The 21,589-nt window shown below is 48.3% G+C and overlaps 1 protein-coding gene across 2 annotated transcripts; it reads left to right on the top strand.

The window, feature by feature from the left end:
- The first annotated feature begins 1,024 nt into the window (after nucleotides 1-1,024).
- Zfyve27 (zinc finger FYVE-type containing 27) lies at nucleotides 1,025-21,236 on the top strand. Of its 2 annotated transcripts, XM_034508644.2 has the most exons (13): nucleotides 1,025-1,216; nucleotides 1,958-2,158; nucleotides 7,550-7,620; nucleotides 9,443-9,629; nucleotides 11,831-11,926; nucleotides 13,106-13,218; nucleotides 13,918-14,054; nucleotides 14,496-14,567; nucleotides 15,954-15,974; nucleotides 16,126-16,270; nucleotides 18,632-18,678; nucleotides 18,976-19,057; nucleotides 19,860-21,236. In XM_034508644.2, exons 2-13 carry the CDS (start codon nucleotides 1,959-1,961, stop codon nucleotides 19,922-19,924), a joined length of 1,236 nt encoding a protein of 411 aa, XP_034364535.1. In that variant the 5' UTR covers nucleotides 1,025-1,216; nucleotide 1,958; the 3' UTR covers nucleotides 19,925-21,236. The 2 variants fall into 2 exon arrangements, with proteins under 2 accessions (XP_034364535.1, XP_034364543.1); XM_034508652.1 differs by lacking the exon at nucleotides 15,954-15,974 and having other exon boundaries at nucleotides 1,039-1,216.
- The last annotated feature ends 353 nt before the right edge of the window (nucleotides 21,237-21,589 follow it).

Below are 21,589 nucleotides of genomic sequence, written 5' to 3' on the forward strand. Positions count from 1 at the left end.
CTTGGGTTTGGATGGAAGCAAGAAGCAGGGCAGGCAGGTGTGACAAGCAATTTGAGGATTTGGCAGGAGTCCAGGGCCCTTGCAGGTAACAAAGAAGGTTCAGCTGGCTGAGACTGAGGCTCTTGAGAGAGAACAGCAGGATAGCTGAAGCCAGTAGATGCAGACTCATGTGGGTAAGTCTGGATGGGGTTACTGGCATGCAGTGATATATTTGGCTCAAATCCCAGTTCCAAGAGGTTTATGTGCTGTGACATTAAAGAAGTTACTTACCATGACTACAGTTTCTCATCTGTGAAATGGTGATAACCCCAATAGGGTTATTGAAGGAGGAACAGATAAGATAGTGTGCACAAAAAGCTTAGTGTACTGCCTGGCTGCTGGTTAAAGCAAACCCATGGGAACTGTGTTTTAAGGGACACCAGCTGGGTCACAAGATGAGAAGAGGACAGAGCTAGGAACAGCCTGCACAGGATCTTGAACACAGCAGCTGTGGCCCACCACTGTTCTGTTTCTGCTCGGCACCTGACATACAAGATATGTTTTTGTGTTTTCTGCCTTTCCTAGGCTCTCGGAACTTCTATCCAAATTTTCCTTCTTTTTCATTCTACACACACACACACACACACACACACACACACACACTCCTTTTTTTTTTTTTTTTTTTTTTTTTTTTTTTTTTTTGAGCCCATAGCCAAGGCTGGCTTTGAACTAGTGATACTCCAGCCTTAGAAACCCAAAGGCTGTGGTTACAAGTGTGTCACCCACCCTAGGCTCTCTAACTGTCCTTGCTGTAATGTTCCAGAGCTAGACTGGTTCCCAGGCATTAGGTCCTGGGGCTCGAGGGCATTAAGTGAGTCATCTTTTGTGTGGCAGGAACGGAGTTAACCAGAAATTAGCCACAGAGGGAAGACTGCGCAGGCGTAGTATCGATGCACTCGCTCACCTGCGCCTGGGTGGGAGGGGCTAAACCCGGAGGCCCGACCCAAGGCGGGACGGGCGCAGTGACGTCACGGGCGCGCCACCGCAGAGTGAGTCGCGTCCCGGAAGCGACGGCGGTGGAAGGGCGGACGGTTCTCTGGGGGACCTGCAACTTCGGAGCGTCGGTGGGAGGTGGCGCTGCGTGGGGTAGGGCGGGCCCGAGGGACTGCTCCGGGGCTTGGTGGCCTTCAGTTCCCTTGGCCGTCCCTCCCCCTCCCTTTCCTGGGACAGCGTCCGGGTAGGTGACGCCCCAACCCCACTGTATTTATTTACAGAGCCTGGCGCTCCCACCGGGTGGGGGCCGCCACCTGCTGGCACAGCGACTTAGGCGTGGCCTGCATTGCGCGGCCTCGGAGGTGATGGTGGTCAGGCCTTTGTCGGCACTAACCTGCTAAGCCTGTCTCGCGCTTGCCCGGGTTTCCTTTCTTCCTAGCTCATCCTAACGAGAGTTTGGGGTCCAGTCCGCTTCTTTCCAAGTAATGAATGGGAAGCCAGGGTTAAGAGCGTGATAAGAGTGTTAGGAAAAAATCATGAACCTTTGGGAGCCCTGGTAAGGGTCTCCTAGTAGTGTACACTGGAAGTCTTCATAAAGACTTCCCAGAGCAAGATGATCCCCCTGGCCCTGACACCTGCAGGATGAGTAGGGATTACCAGATAAAGATAGGAGAAAGATGTCCCAGGACATCTTTTCTCCTGGGATTACCAACTGCCTCCCTTCAGCAACCTGGTTATTAATGGTTTGCATGCTCTTGAAAAGTCTGTGAGCAAAAGAGCGCTGGAGGGGCTCATGAAGAACAGGCTTTGTATCTAAGATATCCCGTTCACCCTGCTGTACTTCAGTCGGAACAAAGTTTCTTTCAGTGTGAAATGCGTATCCCGCTTACCTCACACGGTTAACCTAAGAACCACAGGAGCTAATGCAAGGGGAAATGTATTGAAGACTGGAAGTGCATTGTGAGTGTGGGAATTACGATTACAGAATGCAGACTTCTTCGGATCGGGACCTGAGTGGACCAGAGACGAGCCCCAGCGGGATGCCTGAGGTTCTCTCTGAGTGTTCACCTGCCCCTGCCAAGTCAACAGCGTTTGATCTCTTCAATCTGGTTCTGTCCTACAAGAGGCTGGAGATCTACCTGGAACCCCTGAAGGATGCGGGTGACGGTGTTCGATACTTGCTAAGGTACAGACTTTAGGGGTGGTTCTTCCTTTGGGCTCTCCTGTCTCCCTGGTCGTTAGCAGTTCTGGCCAGTTAGGCAGTAGTTGGGCTGTCCTTTCTGCTCTAGTGATGACTAGTTCTGGAGAGACTAGTTGTGTGACCTCTAGATTTATTCAGGGCTACCTATGTTCTAGCTCTATGCTGGAAGGGTGGGAACTGGGAGCCACTGGGTCTTCATCAGGACTCTGAATGGATAAACTTCTCTTAGGGACTGCCAGAAGGCCTTGGACATTGGCCTAGTATGGCTTAGAGTAGACTTATGGATTTTTTTCCCCCTTTCTCCCCAAATATTAACATACTTAATATTAAAATCTTGATTTTATTATTTTGTATGCATGTGGTATTGTGTGCAGGTCAGAGGGCAGCTTTTGGGAGTTAATCTTCTTCCATGGTGGATTCTAGGGGTCAGACACAGACTTAGCAGCAAGCACCCTACTGGGTAAGCTATCTTACCATCAAGTTATAATTTTAAACAAACCTCAACTACAAATTAAAAAAAAAGTAGATGCCATTTTCATTTCTTATTTAGGATTATGGTTCTCAGTTTTTTCCTATTTTCCTTCATTTTTTTATCCTCTGTAATTTTCTTCTAGCTTCCTTTCTTTTTTTTTTTTTTTTTTTGGTTTTTCGAGACAGGGTTTCTCTGTGTAGCCCTGGCTGTCCTGGAACTCACTCTGTAGTCCAGGCTGGCCTCGAACTCAGAAATCCGCCTGCCTCTGCCTCCCAAGTGCTGGGATTAAAGGCGTGCGCCACCACCGCCCGGCTCTAGCTTCCTTTCCTTTTCCTTTTGTTAATGAGATAGTGTCTTATTATATCCAGTACAAGCTGATCCGGAACTCAGAGTTCAGGCTGCTCTCAGACTTAACAAGCAGTCTGTTTCAGACTCACAAGTACTGGGACCAACTTGCTTTAAAATGTTTTTTTTTTCCTTTTTTTTTTTTTTTTTTTTTTTTTTTTTTTGTGTGTGTGTGTTTGAGCCATGGTCTCATTGTATCCCTGGCTGTCCTGGAACTCACAGAGTTCTGTCTGCCACTATCTGGAGTGCTGTGATTAAGGGCATGCATGCATCACCATGCCTAGCCTGTCTTTTTTTACATTAAAATTTTTTTCCTTATGTGGTTTAACTACATTTTAGATTTTATGTGTATGGCTGTATTGCCTGTATATATTTATGTACACCATGTGTTTGGTGTCCTTAGAGGCCAGGAAAGGTTGTTGGATCACCTGGTACTGGAGTTACAGATGGTCATGAGTCTCTGTGGGAGTGCTAGGAACTGAGCCTGGATCTTAACCAATGAACCATCTTTTCAACTCCTGGCTTTATTTATGTTAAAAAGTATTTTATCTGAGAATAGTCCTATAATTCCAGAATTTAGGAGGTAGAGACAGGAGGATCAGAAATTCAAAAATCACATCTTTAGCTCCATAGCAAGTTTGGGGCCAGCCTGAGCTATATAGCACCTTGACTCAAAACCACAACTCCCAAAAAGAACAAAACAAAAAGATAGCCTAAATTGCAAATAAATGTCTTTGCATTTCTGATTACTTCAGTTTATGTTTTTCAATAAAGGCATTTGATATCATCAAAATAATGTTATACTTAATTAGAAGTAATTCTTTGATATCTTTCTTTGGTCAGTTCCCACTTTCCTATTTTTTCCAAGGATGTCATAGACACTTGTTTTGCATCTCCTGTCAAGTTCCATCCAGCACTGCATTTTGTATGTTTTTTATGTCCTATAAGTCTTTTTCAAACTAAACCAGGCTCTTGTTTCATGCACTGGTTTTCTGAAGTGACTAGACTCACTGTCCTGGAGAATTGCCTTCTGAGAATTGTCTGGTTAGCTGTATATAGCTCTTTAACTGGAAGTTAGATAAAAAACTGGATTTCATTCAAGCTAAAGACTTTCTTTTCAAAAGGAAATATTGTGCCCTTAATGTGGCATTACACCATAAATTTGTGTCCAAAGTAGAAAAGGGAAGAGTTGTGTGTGTGTGTACACCAGAGGACAACTTGGAGTAGTTGACTCTCTCCTTCTACTACATGGTCCCCAGAGATGAAACTCAGGCCTGCAGGCTTGGCTGCAAACACCTTACCTGCTGAGCTGTCTCACCAGCTCATAGTAGGTTCTTAAGTTGGAACCTGTGGACAGGTTTAAGGGTGAATCCCCTGAAGTTGCAGACAAAATCATGGGTTCTTGCATGCTTATTCATAAAAAGCAAGCTTCTGGTTTCTATCAGAACATTTTTTGTTTTGTTTTTTCGAGACACGGTTTCTTTGTATAGCCCCGGCTGTCCTGGAAGCATCAGATCATTTTAAAGACATGCAACTGCTTTAGGTGCCAAAGAAGACTGGTGGAAGGCTGGAGGAGTGGTGCTCCGTTACCTTGAAGGGTGCTGTTGAGTTGGTATCCTTGTCTCTGTCTAGAAATAGGGGACCACTTCATATTTGTATTCTTTTGAGTTCCCAGCCTGAACAAACCTCTGGGTAAGCCACTTATTAGTGACTCCTTGAGGAGGCCTGCATTCCTACCCCCCCCCCCCGTTCTCACCCTCCCCTGGTGAATCTATGTCTAGAGATGGGGGTCAGTGCTCACAGCTACGCTCTGTGCTGGGAGAGCCATGTGCTCTGAGTGCAAGCCATAGGCAGCACAAGAGGCCTTTCTCTCCTCTTTCCAAGCCAGAATGAGCTCTCCTTGACCAAAATGAACCCTCGTCTTTTTAGGGGAGGGGAACAGTTCTAGAGAACTGCAGCTGCGTATTCTGCCGTTCTCGTCCTGTCTGTCTGTCCCCCTGTTTTGCCCATTCAGGCAAAGCACACAAGTTACATATACCCTGTTCTACTTTTCTCTGCTGGCAGTATAGTGCTTCTTGGCGCACTAACTTTAAGCTTTTCCATTATCTTGATTCAGGTCTGAGGATATAGGGAGAGCAATGTGGAGCTGGATGGAGGGGGAGCTCTCCCAGCGGTAGTCTCTAGATGCTGGCAGAGGGATCACTGGTCTGTGACAGTGGCTGTCAGATTAGTTTATGCTTTTGATTGTTCTTTTTTCAGTAAAGAGAGTTTGACTGAAGAGGGACCAAATCTTGGAGTTTGGCTGTTGGGTCTGGAGCCACAGTACAATTTTAAGACTCTTCTAGGATCAGCTACTTGGCTTCCTGTGTCTCCTAGGATCCAACTGTCAGTGAAGTCAACTCCCTGTGGTTTTGAGACATGGTGAAATGTGTTTGACTTCATGAGAAAGTCTATGAAGAGTTATTTCCTTGCCTTATAATCTTGATTAGAAGCTGAGAGCCCAGGCTGGGGAGGTGGCTCATTTGGTAAAGTGCTTCTGCACAAGCAGGATCACCTAGCTTTGGGTCTCTAGCACCTACGTGCATACAAAGCCAGGTGTAGTGGTGTGTGCCCCGGGAGGTGGCGACCAGAGATTCTGGGAGCTTACTGATGAGTTAGCTTGACTGAGTTGGTGAGCTTAGGGTTCAGTGTGATTAGACACACACATAAATTAAAAGTCCCATGTTAACTAGTTAAATTCACTTAGTAGTTGTAGATTTTTAAAATTAAAACATGAGGAAATACATTTGTTGGCAGGCAAGATGGCTCATGGGTAAAGGCTCTTGATTCCAAGACTAAGGGCTTGAGTTCAATCCCAGAAGCTACCCAGTAGAGGGAGAGAACTGACTCCTGTGAACTGTCCTCTGCTCTCCACATGTGTACACATTGGTGCACATTTGTGCACACACAAAATATAACAGATGACTTTTAAAAAGAAATACATATAAATTCAGAATGCATTGTTTACTAGCAGCAGATGTGGTTATTTTTTAGTCCTTGTTTCGATGCTCTGATGTCACCGTGTGCATTGACCTTAGGAGAGGGCATCAGTGGCTTCGTTATTACTGTCTTCTTTTTGTTAGCTTGCTTCTTTTTTTTTTTTTGTTTGTTTGTGTTTTTTTTTTTTTGTTTGTTTGTTTGTTGGGTTTTTTTCAAGACAGAGTTTCTCTGTGTAGCCCAGGCTGTCCTGGAACTCACTCTGTAGACCAGGCTGGCCTCAAACTCAGAAATCCGCCTGCCTCTGCCTCCCAAGTGCTGGGATTAAAGGCATGCGCCACCACTGCCCAGCTAGCTTGCTTCTTTTTATTTTACTTTATTGTCACTAAAATTGTTTTTGAGACAGGGTCTCATGTAGCCCATACTGACCTCCAACTGACTGTGGCTGTGACTGACCTTGAAATTCTGATCCTCCTGCCTCTGTCTCTAGTGCTGGGATTACAGGCGAACACCTCCACACTACAATCTACATCTGTGTTTGTATTAAATATAAAAAGGTCTCTTTCCACAGCTAAGCCAGCAGCACGATCTTGTCCTAGGAGAGCTGACTCACTTCTTTCTCCTCTCTTTAGGGACTTCTGTATTGCCATTTGGTGGTGTTGTATGTTGGGGCTGCATCTCTTCAGTTCACACTGGTTGTGTTTTCTGTGTGACAGGGGTATTGCATGCTCATTTTAGAGTTTTTTCTCTTTAGTTAAGGTCTGAGCTCAGGACCTTGTGCTTGCTAGAAGTGCTCTACCACTGAAGTAAATTCCCAGCCCGTTAGTTCTAATATAGTAGAGTAGGTAGCATTTTTATCCATTTGAATGAATGTATATTCAAAACAAAGTAAGATAAGTGCTCAGAATTGTAGAAGTAAAGAGATAAAGTAACAGGTGGGGAAGGAAGTCTGTATTGTTCTTTCTCAACTCCTGTATTGGTGAATACTTTATTTTCTGGGTTTTTCTATACCGGGTTTCTCTGTTTATCCCTGGTTGTCCTGGAACTCACCGAGATCCAGCCACCTCACAAGTGCTGAGATTTAAGGCATGTACCACTGATCTTTGTCCCCATTGATGAGTTGTTGTGCAAATGGTAGACTGGGGGACTGAGGACGTTTTGTTTTTCCTCATCTCTGTTATTTTCTGTGGTCCAGCAAGTGGCCTTGGGTGTGTTGATGTGGTCTTAGAAAATTGAAATAGGATAAGGGAACCTGCTAAAAGGAGAACTTCTTCTCAGTGCCCTTGTGAGAGAGCCTTGCAAAACACAGGAAGCAGCAGTGACCAACCAGGTTTCCCAACAGACAATAGAAAGACTCTTCCCTCTGGAAGAAAGTTCTGTGGGTCTTCCAGTTTGGTCACCCCAGGGCTAATGTGCCACCTCTTTGTTCCTCTGCTAGCTTCCTATCCTACCAATGTACATTTCTCCTTGTTTTTTGTGTCCATCTTCTCCTCGTGTCCAGATTGGGCTGTCTGTCTGCACTGCCAGGCCTCTTTGAGGCTGGAGGAATGCCTGTCTTATGATCAGAACTCTCTGTGTTGTAGGTGGCAGATGCCTCTGTGTTCCTTGCTGACTTGCCTGGGCCTCAACATCTTGTTCCTCACTTTGAACGAGGGTAAGAACTACTTCTTGAGGCCAATGTGATTTTTCAGATCTGTGGGAGGGACTACCTCTTTGCCTGTTCACTTCTTTCTAGGTCTGTTTGGTGTTGGAACACAAGCTCTGGAGAGACTTCAAAGGCCTCTGTGTGACTTTGGGCACATGATGTTGTCCATCTGTCAAGACTCTATCTTCCTTTTCTCTGAAGGGAGGATAGCAGCAGTCTTTTCTCATTGGCTCATGAGATGAGAGCCTATGTGTGTTGCTTGGCCCAGTGCCTCACACAGATCTGCAGCCGGCACGCTGTGGCTGCTGAATCTGTGCTACGTCCTCCCTGGCTACATCAGCCTTTCCCATTTTGCTTTCCTACCTAATTTAGGGTCACTTGTCAACATGACATGGGGTAATGGGATCAGGAGGAGGAGATGAGGAGTAATTATTTTTCCATATTTGTCATTTTCTCTGGTCCAGCAATTGAGCCTTGATGTGCTGGGTGACCACCAGCAATGGGGAGAGGCACCCACACAAAGCCATGAGGAAGATATGGGTTAGGTGATGACTATAGATGTCCTGGGTGACAGTGTCTCCTGAGGACTTCTTTATGTATGCTGTGACCCAGACCTTTCAGGGATGGAATTGTCAGGTACTTGTAGATAAATCACCCCCCATCTCTACCCCCCAGGAATTGAGTGAAGGGTCCAGGGTAGAATGTTCTGAGGAGCTGGTCCTTTATGTATTCTTACATCACACACACACACACACACACACACACACACACACACACACACACACTTACACACACTTCTTAGTGTCTCCTGTTCCCTGTGGACATACGGAATCAGTGGGTTGAAAATTACCCCAGTTCACACAAGAGTATATATTTTTTGATTTTCTTTTCTTTTTTTTTTTCTTTTTGAGACAGGTTCTCTATGTAGCCCAGGCTTTCCTTAAACTTACCACATAGCCCAAGTTTGCCCTGAGTACCCATTTTCCTTCCTCAGCCTCTCAGATTCTGGGGCTACAAATGTAACCACATCATACCCAGCTTTATTTTTCTTAGTTGGATTTTTCCTTGGTTATATCTCTTAGGACTTCAATATTGTGTTACAGGGGAGAAGTTTCTGCTTTGAGTTTTGTCTTTGCCTCATTATCTGTTCCTCGGTCCTCAGGACCCCACGTTATCCTCACAGCCAAAGGAAAAGCTTCAAGTCTGCCTAATGGTAGACAGGGCCAAATTTCTATGATTGGGGACCTTCAGATCCAGCAGCATCCAGATCCAGCAGCATCCAGACTGCACATGTGAGCCAGTGTGTGCTGTGGCCGTTTCTAATTTAGTTTATGGGTATTTTCCCCGCACATATGTCTGTGTACTCTGTGTACACAGTGACACTGGAGGCCAGAAGAAGGAGATGGATCCTCTGGAACTGGATTTACAGGTGGTGGTAAGCCACCATGTGGGTGGCAGAAGTCAAACTCAGGTCCTGTGACAGAGCAGCCCATTCTTTTAACCACTAAAACATCTCTCCAGCCCCTGAGACATTTTTTTAATGTATTAAACAAGGCTGGAGTTCATCTGTGCTCACGGTTTAGAACTGACTTTTAGAAGAGACAGTGAGCATATCCACAGTACATGGTGTGGTGATAGGATCGATAAGGGAAAACAAAGCTGGGGTGATGAGGTCATAGCGTGGAGAGATCTGGAGTCTTACCCACAGTGTGATCATGTCAGGCCTCTCAGCAGGGGCCTGGAGGAGGTGAGGAAGCAAGCATGTGGGCTTCAGTGGGCAGGCTCCTGGGCCTTGTTTACTGTTCTAACTGTGGCATTTTTGATCTCTTAGGTGCATGGTACTCTGTAGGTGCCCTGATAATTTCGGTGCCTGCACTACTGGGCTACCTTCAGGAGGTGTGCCGGGCACAGCTGCCTGAGTCTGAGCTGATGCGGAGGAAATACCACAGCATAAGGCAGGAAGACCTGCAGAGAGTTCGCCTTTCCCGCCCCGAGGCTGTTGCTGAGGTGAAGAGCTTGTAAGTATTGAAGGGAGGCTAGGAAGTATTGGGGAGTGAGCCAGCACCACACTACAGACTGCCTGTGCCATAGGCTGCACTCTGCTTAGTCTCCTTACGGGTTATTATCCTCCACTTACAGAGGAAGGCAAAGGCTTAGGGAGCTGTGACTGAGACTCCAGATTCAGCTGCTCCCACAGCTGTGTTCTTTCCCCCAGAGACACCAATAGGGCTCTTGCTTCGGTACTACCTGTGCAAGCCGGTGGAGGGCTTCAACCCTACCTCTTCCATTCTGTGCAGTGTCGGACAGCTCGGTTTTTTATGTCTCTGGTCCCTCATCTGTCAGACATAGTGCTGGGCTTACTCAGAAGGTGGTTGTAAAGATGGCTTGAGTGTTGAGTACCCAGGAATTGTTTGGCATTAGTTATTATCATACTAAACATGACATAGCTGGCACTTTGAGGAAACGGCTTTAAGACTGCCGAGAATGCCGGGCGGTGGTGGCGCACGCCTTTAATCCCAGCACTTGGGAGGCAGAGGCAAGCGGATTTCTGAGTTCGAGGCCAGCCTGGTCTACAGAGTGAGTTCCAGGACAGCCCGGACTACACAAAAACCCTGTCTTGAAAAAAAAAAAAAAAAAAAAAAAAAGACTGCCGAGACTGTTAAGTGTGCCAACATCAATGGCAGCTGGCATTTCCTGAGCCTTTCCTTGGATCAGGCTCTGTATAGGCGTTTGACATATAACAAGGATGATAGCAGAGCTATGAGTATCAGGAAGGAGATTCAGGTGTCTGGGACTCTCCTCCCCCATTACCTCCCCCCAAAAATAAACAAGAAGAATAAACAAAAATAAACCCAAGACAGGGTTTCTTTGTGTAGCTTTGGCTATCCTGGAACTTGCTCTGTTGACCAGACCGGCCTTGAACTCACAGAGATCCGCCTGCCTCTGTCTTCTGACATGCGTTCTGTGTGCTCCAAACACTTCAGCACTTATTTCTTGAGATCAGGGACATTGTCTTATGTATTCCAGCAGAACACTCAGAATTAGGACATTTCTATTGATAGATTAGTACTGTTATCTGCTACATAGTTCATAATCACATTTTGCCAGTTGTATTGATGAAGTTTTTTATATTCATTTCCCCTGGACCAGGATCCAATCTAGGATCATATATTACATTGGAGATTTTTTTCTTCCCTGTAGTGCTAAGATTAAATCCAAGACCTTGCCTGCCAAGTACCTGAGCCCTCATGTTTAGTTCTGTGTTCTGTTAGTCTGGGTGAGCAGTTCCATGAGACCTCAACATACTCGATACAGCATGAGCTTACTGCAGTGTTGGCTCCTTGCTAGACTGAAGGCATACATTTTGAGCAGGACTAAAAAGTGGAGGGTCATAGTCCATATCAGAGCCAAATGAAGTCAGGGAACACTAACTTTGGTCACTTAAGGTTTGTTTACCCTGGGTTATTAGTAATCTGTGGAAAGATACTTTGAGACCGAGATATCTTGTTTCTCATCGGCATTCACTCAGGTGCTGTAAAAGCCATTGGTGGGTCTTACCTCATCAGTTTCTTCCTGTGATGGCTGAGAGGTGACTCTGCTTACCACTCCATTTGCATTTGTCTTCTAGCATTCTGCAGTGAGGAAGTGTGCTTCTCATTTGTTATCATATGAGTGCATAGATTCTTGTTTCACTCAGTGGGGTCTGATCTATTATAGCCCTTCCTTCCATCTTGGAATGTCGTGGGGTTGGCCAGTGGGACCACTTTGAGCTGGTTTTGTGTTCTTCCATCATATCCCCGTAATTCAGTGCCACCGTACTGTATGGCACGGCAGAATATTCACATTTGTCTTACAGTTTCCTTGCTCGAGCTGTAGAAGCAGCCATGTCTCTAATGAGCCCTTTGGTGGTAGGAGAGCACTGACTCCATAAGGTGCTGCCTCCCAATTGTAATCAATAAAATAATTAAAAAAAAAAATAGCAGGGACCTGAACTGCTTCACCTCAGCAGGGGTCTCCCGGAGGGGTTGGAGTGGGCTGGAACATCTTTGCCAGGCTGTCTTCTCCCTCAGTAGTGTTTACATACGGTGGCCACTGCTGCCTGACTGTGCTTGTGGACCCAGGTTCCACCTCCTCATAACTTCTGTACTCCTGGATTCGTGACTAGCTCGGTTTGGAGGAAGCAGGGACTGTCCACTCACAGAAGCTTCTGTGTCTGCAGCTTGATCCAGCTGGAAGCCTTGTTGGCCCGCCTGTGCTATACCTGCGAGTCGGCATACCGGGTACTTCACTGGGAGAACCCCGTGGTATCCTCACAGTGAGTAGGCTCCTTCCTTTTCACACTACAATTCTGTAGGAATTGAGATTGAATCCCTTCTTTCTCCAGTGAAGCCTTGAGAAGCCTTCTGCTCCACCTACTTCAGAGGAAGAGCACCCTATGGCCCTAGGGTGTGGGTCTGCACGTAGGTTTTTGAGCTCTAGATGGTTGCTTAGGTGTTTTTTAAAAAGCTCCACAGTAACAGTCCTTTAATATAGGCAAGTAACTCACTCTGTAATCTGTCATCTGCGCCAGCAGCTGACCTATGTTCTGCTGCCTTCTGGAGCTGCTCCTCGTGTGCCTCATGTGGAATGCGAGGTGTCTTTTTACATTTATTCATTTAATTATATGTATATGAGTGGTTTGTCTGTATAGATATACACATACACATATACTAATATACATACAGTATAGGTTGTAGTTGCTGGTAATCAAACCGTGGTCCTCTGCAAGAGCCAAAAGTGTCCTAGGCCAGTGAGCCACACTCTAGCCTGTGTATGAGATTTCTTTCTCTTCACTAATTACATCGTAAGTGGCTGCAGCAGTGTCTTTGGAATTACTTTATGATGTGGACTGTGAGTGATTATAATTTATGGAAGTGTTCTGTTGTATATTTAGATGATTTCTACTTTTCATTATTAGCCCTACAGTGAATATTTTTATGGACTTTAGTTTTAATTTTTTGAAAAATTTTCAGGAATAAACTTAAAAGATAAGATTACTGTATAAATGAATGCACATTTTTGAGGTTTTCCTATGTCAATAATCACGATAACTTGGTCTATCTAGGTTTCACTTTGTGCCCGTGCTCAGAGGTTCCTGTCTTAACTCTTTCTAGCGGCCCGTGCAGTATAGGTGACCTGTACTGTATAGGTAAAGGAAGTCATGCTTGAGAACTAAGGGACTTGCCACAGAGACAAGTGGTGCTTTGTTTCAGGCCCAAACCTGTGTCTAGACTTGAGAGCCCAGACCCTGGAGCAGTAGCAGCTGAGCTGTGTGTGGGCTCCCACCCAAGACACAGTGTGGTGGGCGTCCCCGTCAGTCTCACTTGATAGGAGACAGCAGTGTGGTTCTTCCACAGCAGGGGCTTGCTTGGCAGGTCTTGTCAGTTTGTGCCAGAGCTGTTGCTCCCCTGGGTGCTCCCCACCATTTCTGACATTGGACTTTCTGTTCATCCAGGTTCTATGGCGCTCTTCTGGGCATGGTTTGCATGCTCTACCTGCTGCCTCTCTGCTGGGTCCTTGCCCTTTTAAACAGCACACTCTTTCTGGGAAATGGGGAATTCTTCCGAGGTAAGCCCCACAGAGGCCGCCTGACAGCTGGGTGGGCCGAGGATCCTCTGAGGACCTGTTTAGGCTTCCTGCTCCTGTCTGTTTGCTGTGCTTGCCACAAGGGGGCGGCTTCTCATTGAGCTATCTCTGGGAGGGCTATTGTTAGATCTCTGGAAGTGTGCTGAGGTTGGGAGGCTGACAGTTCTCTAAAGTGGCTGCCACCAGAGGGGTCTCCTTCCCTTTTAAGACAGATACATCACTCTTATTGATATGGCGGCTTCTAGAAGATGAGGGGGGTTTTCCCTAAATTGTTACCTATTCCTGCACTGGGGCCACCTAGATTAGCTGCCACATCTCTGTGTGACCCAAGTCTGTTGTCTGACTTCTGGATGCTGGGCAGTCTGGAGAGGCCCTGTGCTTGGATGGTCGCTTTCTTTGTTTCCTCTTTCTGTCCTTAGTTTATGGGTCACTCACTGAATTGGATCACTGGCCAACCCTCTGTAGCAGAGGGTCAGGTGTTGATGGAGAACACTTTCAGAGTGCCACTTACTGTGTCTCTGCTAGGAAAAATGGAGAACACTCTCAGAGTGCCACTTATTGTGTCTCTGCTAGGAAATTCTTTCTAGATTTTTCTTTTAAAAGACTAAAGGTGTGGTGGAGCACACCACACCACTTGCTATGTCGTGTCACCTTCATCATTAGTCTCTGTTCTCTTGGCAGTGGTGTCTGAGTACAGGGCTTGTCTGCGGCGACGGATGAACCCCAGGCAGGAAGAACACAGTGAGAGCTCAGCCCTGCAGGATGCCGGGGGGAGGGCTGTTGTGCTGGACAGCACACCTGCCCCTACACCAACAGAGGTGAGTGCTTACCACTGGCAGGAGCTGCTTCCTGCCTAGTCTCTGGGATGCAGTCTTAGCAGAGGGCACTGGAAACAGCTGCCTGGGCTTTTCTGAACACTTGCTTTGTGTCCAGTGCCTCTTTAGGTGCCCATGTGGTGTGTGTTAAGAATGCAGAAGAGAAGGAAGGCTGAGGCACACAATGAGTGCCAAAGACTTTTAGCTACTAGGTAGGCTTGGTCTCAGGTGACTCTGTGACTGTTGGCCACTGTAGGTCCATCTGGCCTGTGGAGCTGGAGGGTGCTCCTTGGTGTGGTTTGCATCTTTCTTGCAGCTGTGCAGTTTTCTTGGAGGTGGGACTTGGGGTTGTGGAGCCTAGCCACTGGCTTTCAGCAGGTGGCTCTCTACTATAGGGACCAGGATTGCCAACCTTCCTTTTTGCTATAGAGTCTTTCTTCCTAGGACCTCACGCCAGGCAGTGTGGAGGAAGCTGAGGAGGCTGAGCCAGATGAGGAGTTCAAAGATGCAATTGAGGTGGGTGGCCCTCTCCCAGTGCTCTCTACTGACCAGGCCAGATATTGGGTGGGCTGAGAGGTGTGTGTGTGTGTCTGTGTTTTTCTATCATCCACATGGGAAGCCAGAACTCGCTGAGCTAGAATTCACTGGTTGCAATAGGACCACTGGCTCCTTCTACCATCATCTGTCCTGGGTGCCCAGGCAGGGATGGCTCTGCTGGCCTGTGCAAGACACTGTTGGGTGTTGGTGGTTTGTCACCTGGGTTGGAGGTCATGATGTCAAGGGTTGGCCCTGCTCTCTACCTCAGCCTTTCTGTACACTGAGGTTCATAGATGTCCCTTTGGGAGGGTGGGGAACGTGGTTACATGGCCAAGCACTAGTCCAGGGAAAGTTCAGCAACCTTGATTTAGACAGTGATTTAGACGGGTAGTTTGAAGATGTGTTTTATTTGGCTTGTATACTTTTAAAATAATCCTTTGAGCCAGTGGTTGAAACAGGGCAAATTTCAGTTAGAAATTTAGTTAGAAAATGTAGACTTGCAACTTTCCTAATGTCTCTGAGTCTGCAGTAGTCACTATCACTGAGGGCCATCGTCTCCTGTTGGGTACATCACAGGAGCTAGTAAGATGGCTCAGTGGCTAGAGGTGCTGGTTGCTAAGCCTGCTGACCCAAGTCTGATCCCCACAACCCAGCTGGAGAGGGCGAGAACTGACACTGGAAAGTTGTCCTCTGACCTTCATACGTGTTCTGTGGCACACACGCATGTACACATGTGGTAAATGAATGTAGGCAAGTCACATGCTGCAGTTGCTGAGTTGTCCTGCACTCTGGCCTCTCTGCTTACTGAGCCTGACTGCTGTCCCTGTCCACTGCTGTTTGTCATTTACGTCCTTCTGGAAAGTAGGAGGTTCTTGGAAGAGCAAGAGTCTTGTGAATTTTAACTAGGCCCTGGATACACTGCTGACTCCTCCCTCCCAGACCTGCCTAACCCATCTCAGCTGTGACTGCTCTAGTTTCCTCAGGTTGATAATGACTGTAGGCTGTGAGGCTGGAGAGGGTGGCCATGGCTATGGCAGGGGTTTTCAAGCGTTTTTCTTCATGACCCAAGTAAGGAACACATTTTATATCCAGACCTGATTCATTCTTTGTAATCTGTGGAACTAAGTGAGACACTTAACCCAAAAGGCTGCAGTAAGGGATGCCTCCTTTCCTACCCTGTTGTGTTGAGCTGTATGATGACCACAGGAGAGTAGAGTAGCGGCGGACTTCTCCAAGAAGGCTGTTCACATCCCCTTGTGGGAAGTGCTCAGAGCTCAGCAGGCGCAGCCGTTCCCTGCCCCTCCTACCTCTCCATTCCTGCTATCTCTCTGCTTTTTCTTCTTCTTCCCGCACCCTGGGAGGCAGGAGACCCACCTGGTGGTGCTGGTGAGTAGGAGCAGGGTGAAAGGGGTGGGGCTGGGCAGCTTGCTGAGTTGGCTGTGTCACACTTGGTGGGGCCCGCCGTGCCCAGGCGCCATCGCATGCGGGCCTGGGATGTTATAGATGATGAACAGAATGGAATAAGCTGTTCTCATAGGAGGATGATGAGGGCGCCCCGTGCCCAGCAGAGGATGAGCTGACCCTGCAGGACAACGGGTTCCTCAGCAAGAATGAGGTGCTTCGCAGCAAGGTGTCACGGCTTACGGAGCGGCTCCGCAAGCGTTACCCAACCAATAACTTCGGTATGGCCAAAGAAACGGTTTGGAGGTGGGAGTATATGGTTAGGGCTGGTGGAATCTGGGGAGTTGGGGGACATCTGGGCCACAGGGACAGAGTTCAAGACTTGTAGGCACTGGTAAAGCTATCTATCCATGGAACCTTGGGAAATAAACATATGTCTCGAGGAAGTATGAGCGTGGAGTGAATGGGTGAATTCCAGATACAAAGGAATTACTGCTGCTGGTCCAGCAAGTGACCTTTTGTCTTTGTGCATTCTAAGTAGAGGCAGTGAGAGGTTCCTGTTTTGCAGAGGGATAATCTGAGGTACCTGGGAGCTTCATCTCTCGGGGGAGCTGGGCTTCAGCTGCTCATCATCAGCTCACTCTGTGTCCTTTACCTCCTCATCGTCCCTGTGACTTCTCTTAGCTCTGGTGTTACAAGTGCCTGTGTAATGTCAGCCCTGTCTTCAGACCTGGTTTTGAGTCAGATTCTCCTCAGCTGGCTAGCAGAGGCTATACAGGTGTCTGAGGGTGGTCTTCCTTGCCCACCCCTGCCCCTGCCCCTCCCTTGCTACAGTGCCTGTGTTCCATTGTTAGCAGGGCCTGATCTCTGCCTTGAGGGCAGGTGTGACAGTTCTGCTTCAAGATGCTGGCCCTTGGGCCCAGGTTCCCAGGTCAGCCTGGGGTAGGCTACTCTGGGATCTCCCTTAGTCCTTCCAGGCTGCTGTAAGAAAATACACCATGCTAGGTGCATCATAATGAAGAAAATTTTATTTCCCACCATTGCAGAAGCTGGGGTTTAAGATCAAGGTGCCAGCACAACTGGGCCTGGGTTGTGCTGTCTAGGGCACCCTTTTGCTGGCTCTTCTGGGAGGCATGACAAAGTGCTGTCTAGGGCGTCCATCCTACGAACAGTGTTCTCATTCATGAATGCTCTACCAGTCACTCGCTAAAGGCCCCACTTTGTAATGCTATTAGCCAGGGATTAGGAATCTATATATGAACTTTAGGGGACCTTCCATTCTGGCTGTCAGTAGATGAGATGGGTCTTTGGGAGGGATGAGATGAGGGCTTCCTCTGGAGCCTCCACATGTGAGTCTTGGTGGCGAGGGTCCAGAGCACCCCTGTCCTAGAGATCACTGCCCTGTGAGTCCTGCCCCACCCCCACCCCCTTCTCTCTTCATGGCAGGGTCACTAGGTGAGTTGAGGTGGATGAGTGTAAGAATGTGGCTGAGAACAGGGAGAGTGACTGGGCTTGGGAGAAGCAGGACTGTTCTCTATCACTATGTGATCTGGTGTCAGCTCTCAATCCAGATGTGCATGGAGACTGTGAAGCCCTGGCTTTCCATCTACTTCTGAGGAGTTCTTGGACATGGACTCTTTGTCCTGTCTGGTCATTCTGCTGCCTTGCTGAGCAGGCTGCTTTCCTCTCTTCCTGGTGGAGGAGCCATAGTCAGTGAACACCTTTTCTTATACAACCAGCATCCTGGAGTTCCTGTTCTCTCTCCTTTACATTGCTGTGAGCTGTCCAACAGCAAAGGGATGTTTGCCTCCGAACCTCAGCCTTGGTCTGTTGTCCTCGATCCCAGGGAGCCCCTTTCAGCAAGAGCTGTGGGCAATCCTGGGTGACAAGGAAGGAGCTTTGGGACTGTCATGTCAAACATGTTACCCAGGAGTCACAGTTGTGCCCTCTGCTGCTGATTGCTGCCTGCAAGGTCACAACAGGCCCCAGAACCCATCTCTCCTCTCTTCTCCATCCACCCTGACTGCCAGTCATCACCCAAGCTGCTGCTGGCTGCTCTGCCACTGTCAGAAGCTCCTCCATCTCATTGTGCTTGTGGCTTAGGAAGGTTTGTGTTGCTGTTTGCCACCAGTGCTTGAGATTCTGCCCTTCATGTCAGCTTGGAAGGTGCCCTGTTTCAAGCTTTTCTCTTGGAATCTTCTGATGACAGAAAGCAGGAGTGTGGGTTTCTAGGAGGCGTATCTGCCCTTCACGGTAGACAGTTGTTTGGAAGGAGACATTATGAAAGGGTCACATCTAGTAGGCTTCATTGAGGACACCGGGGTTAGGTCCTTGTTGGCTTGGCTAGATTTCAGGGAGGAGATTCTCCGGGTGTTCCTTGATAATCTGCCAAACTTGTGAGTGTGTGCAGCACACTTGGTGTTGGGAGCGTGCAAGGACTAGAGCTGTGTGTAGCTTGGTGAGAGCTACTCTGAGGAGTGGGTACCTTTACTTATTTTAAATACAGATATTTCTCTCTGCACCCAGGTAAGATTGCTGGACTGTGCCAGGCTGGGTCCTGAGTGTCCCCCTTAGAGTCAGGAACAGTTTGGGTTGAGTGGCCTGGGCTGAATGGTAACTCAGCTGCTGCCTTTGTTTGTCAGGGAACTGTGCAGGCTGTGCTGCCACCTTCTCCGTGCTGAAGAAGAGGGTGAGTCTGGGGGTATTTGCTTAGGGTTGTGCTGTGACTGTGGCCTATGCACGACTTGAGGAGTCTAAGTCCTCACTTGGTCACAGGACCAGTGCCTACTGTTTGCTAAGGTCCTGTGTTTTCCTTGCCTAGGCTCACACCCTGATCAGCCCTCTGTTGGGTGTTTTGTCCTGTCTCATTTCTATCCCACTGAGGCCCCTCTTTAGTCTTATAGAATTGGATGATGGGGGAGGAGGTACTGGGGGTGTCAGGTGCCTGAGGGTGGCCACTGTCTGACACTGCTGTTTCCACCTACAGCGGAGCTGCAGCAACTGTGGGAACAGCTTCTGCTCCCGGTGCTGCTCCTTCAAGGTGCCCAAGTCCTCCATGGGGGCCACAGGTGAGGGGTGCAGGGAGTGGGGCAGGGAGGCTGCTGTGTGGGGAAGGAGTGAGGAGATCTTGCACAGAGCAAGGCAACTCCCTGAGGCTCCCCTCTTTCCTCCCAGAGAAGACCACCTGGTTGAATCTTATTTTTCATTACCTCAGTAAATTTTTAACAGAGTCAAAGTAATTTCTCTTCCTTTTCTAAATGCCGTATATGTTTGTTGTAAATAAAACCTGTAGATGAGCAAAAGGAAGACATCTGCCCTGTGTCTCCTGGGCAGGGTGGTTGGGAACAGGCCTGTCAGTTGCTGACAGACGTGGGCATGGATGGGTACACAGGCGCATGAATGTGCATTTGTGCTCCTGACAGCTGCGGGGAGGTCTCACTTCCTGCCCTGTGATGTGCTGCAGTGTTGGGCAAGGCTTTAGTCTGCTGATCTTACAAGTAGCACATGCCTGTTAACTATAAAGTTTTGAGGTTATTATAAAGAAGAAAGGAAGAGAAAAATGATCCTGTAATCTTACCACCCAGAGATTTTTAACCACCGTTAAAACGTTTAGGGAAAATTTCCTCTGTTATTTTATTTAAAAAAAAAAAAATTTAAAAAAGTGTTTTGTTGATGCCAGAAGAATTTCCAATGCATAGAACACCTGGGAGAGGCCTGCTGTTGGCATCAGAGCTCCTGCATGTCTGAGGGCAGGGAGTGGGTTGGGCCGTGGGTGGTCTGTCTAAGGACTGGGGAGGCTAATTCAGTACTTGGCGCCTCCAGCCTAAAGGGTACAAAGAACTGTCTCACCAAGTTTTTCTTTCTTTCCAGCTCCTGAAGCCCAGAGAGAGACTGTGTTTGTATGTGCCTCCTGTAATCAGACCTTGAGCAAATGAGAAGAGAAGCCAGGCTCCAACTGTCCTGGGGCCAGCAGTAGACTCTACTGTCCCAACTCTGGTCCTCTGAGGCCTGTGCTGGGCAAATGTAGCCTGACAGCTAGGTCCTTCCTGCCCTTCCCCTGCTGCCTCCAGCTGGGCTGGTGATGCTCTAAGGCCCAGGTGGAGAGGAGCCCCTGGGGTCCCGGCTGTTGGTCCTGCTCTACCCTATACCCTGTTAACTCAGGGCTGGCCAGGGACTGTCCACCAGAGGGCAGAATTGAGCACAGCCTGCTCTCATCTGGGCTCTGGTGGTCGAGGTCAGGCTGGCTAGGCCTTAGGATTCAAGAGACCTGAGGTTGGGTAAAGAGGTTCTTCTCTGTTGGGTACTGGGCAGTCTGTCAGCCCCAGAGAGCCTGCAAGGGGACTTAGCACCATGGCCTGGCTCTGCCCTTTGAATAGCCTCAGGATATGTTGGTTTTTAGAGATAAGATTGGAGTTCCCAGGGCCCCCAACATGAGGATGCTGGTCAAGTCCTCCAGTGTCAAGTGGATGGCAGTATGGGGAAGCTCTGCCTACAGAATCTTAGCTCCCATGATCCTCTGGTGTCCTCAAGTCCTGCTGGGGTGGCTACAGGACCCTCACATCACTCCTACTTCCTGCTCCGAGTCTAGGGCACCCCACCTTTCTCCCACTGCCACATCGCTCTAGCCCTTATCTCATGGGATACGTGGCTAGGTGAGTAGAGCAGAGACTAAAGCCTTTGAGGTCCGGGGAAGTTTAGGACCACCTGGATTTCAGGGCTGTTCCTGGAGAGGAGTTTACATTGTAGGATAGGGTCACATGGCCCGTGTTATGTTCCCTGTGATCTGCCAAGGGGGTGCTGCACCTCTTCTTAAGCCATGCACTGGCTCAGGCCCCTGCCCCCTACCCTGGAGCCTTTTCAGAGTATTTATTTATTTATTTCATGGTTCCTGGTAGCATGCAGCAGAGGGCGGGATGAAGATGAGAGGCTTCTGCCTGAGACCCTTCCGTAGTCATGGACTGCCCTTGGAGCTGCTCTTCAGAAGCTTGCATTGGTAGTAGTGGGCCTGTTCTACTGTCCAAGCATGGACACGGTCCCCATACCTGAGCCGCATGAGTGACTCCATCTGAAGCCCTATTTGCCGATAGGCCACGCACAGAGCAGGGAGGGTTTGGCAGTGGGGACAAGCAGGTGAGGTGTACCCCTTTGTCCTGGTGAGAGAAGGTCCCCCCTGTGCATCTGTACTGCAGAGCAGTAGAAAGGAGCTCTGTGTGGAGACTTGTCAATAAAAGGCCCCTCCCCTGCTTATGCTTTTGTCAGATCTAGTGCTGTTTGGGTTTTTCACGTTGCCAAGGGTGGACTGTGGGTGGGTCTTTGCACACCTTCTGTAGGAGTGCGTGAGCCAGCCAGGCCCAGCAGAAAGCTGTGCCTCATCACCAGGAGGGGTGGGCTTTGTCTTGTGACCAGACCCAGGGCCTTGGATTGAGGTTGGGACCAGAACTTAACTATAAATACTGCAGGCTTCAAAATGGAAAGGTTTTAGCTAATCCTCTGGGAAAGAGAGAAAGGCCAGCACTGCATGAGGCTGCGAGCTGCTAGAAAGGTTCGTGGAGGGGTGAGGTGCAAGGTGGCCCTGTGATCTAGGTCAGGCTGGAGATGGG

Source organism: Arvicanthis niloticus, chromosome 1 (assembly GCF_011762505.2).
Source record: "Arvicanthis niloticus isolate mArvNil1 chromosome 1, mArvNil1.pat.X, whole genome shotgun sequence".
Lineage (NCBI taxonomy): Eukaryota > Metazoa > Chordata > Mammalia > Rodentia > Muridae > Arvicanthis > Arvicanthis niloticus.

Bases quoted from the DNA above. Each gene is read 5' to 3' on its own strand.
- Zfyve27 (XM_034508644.2), top strand. From the start codon at position 1,959: ATGCAGACTTCTTCGGATCGGGACCTGAGTGGACCAGAGACGAGCCCC. The intron at 14,055-14,495 runs GTGAGTGCTTAC...CTTTCTTCCTAG, and splicing joins CTGCCCCTACACCAACAGAG to GACCTCACGCCAGGCAGTGT. The intron at 19,058-19,859 runs GTGAGGGGTGCA...CTTTCTTTCCAG, and splicing joins GTCCTCCATGGGGGCCACAG to CTCCTGAAGCCCAGAGAGAG.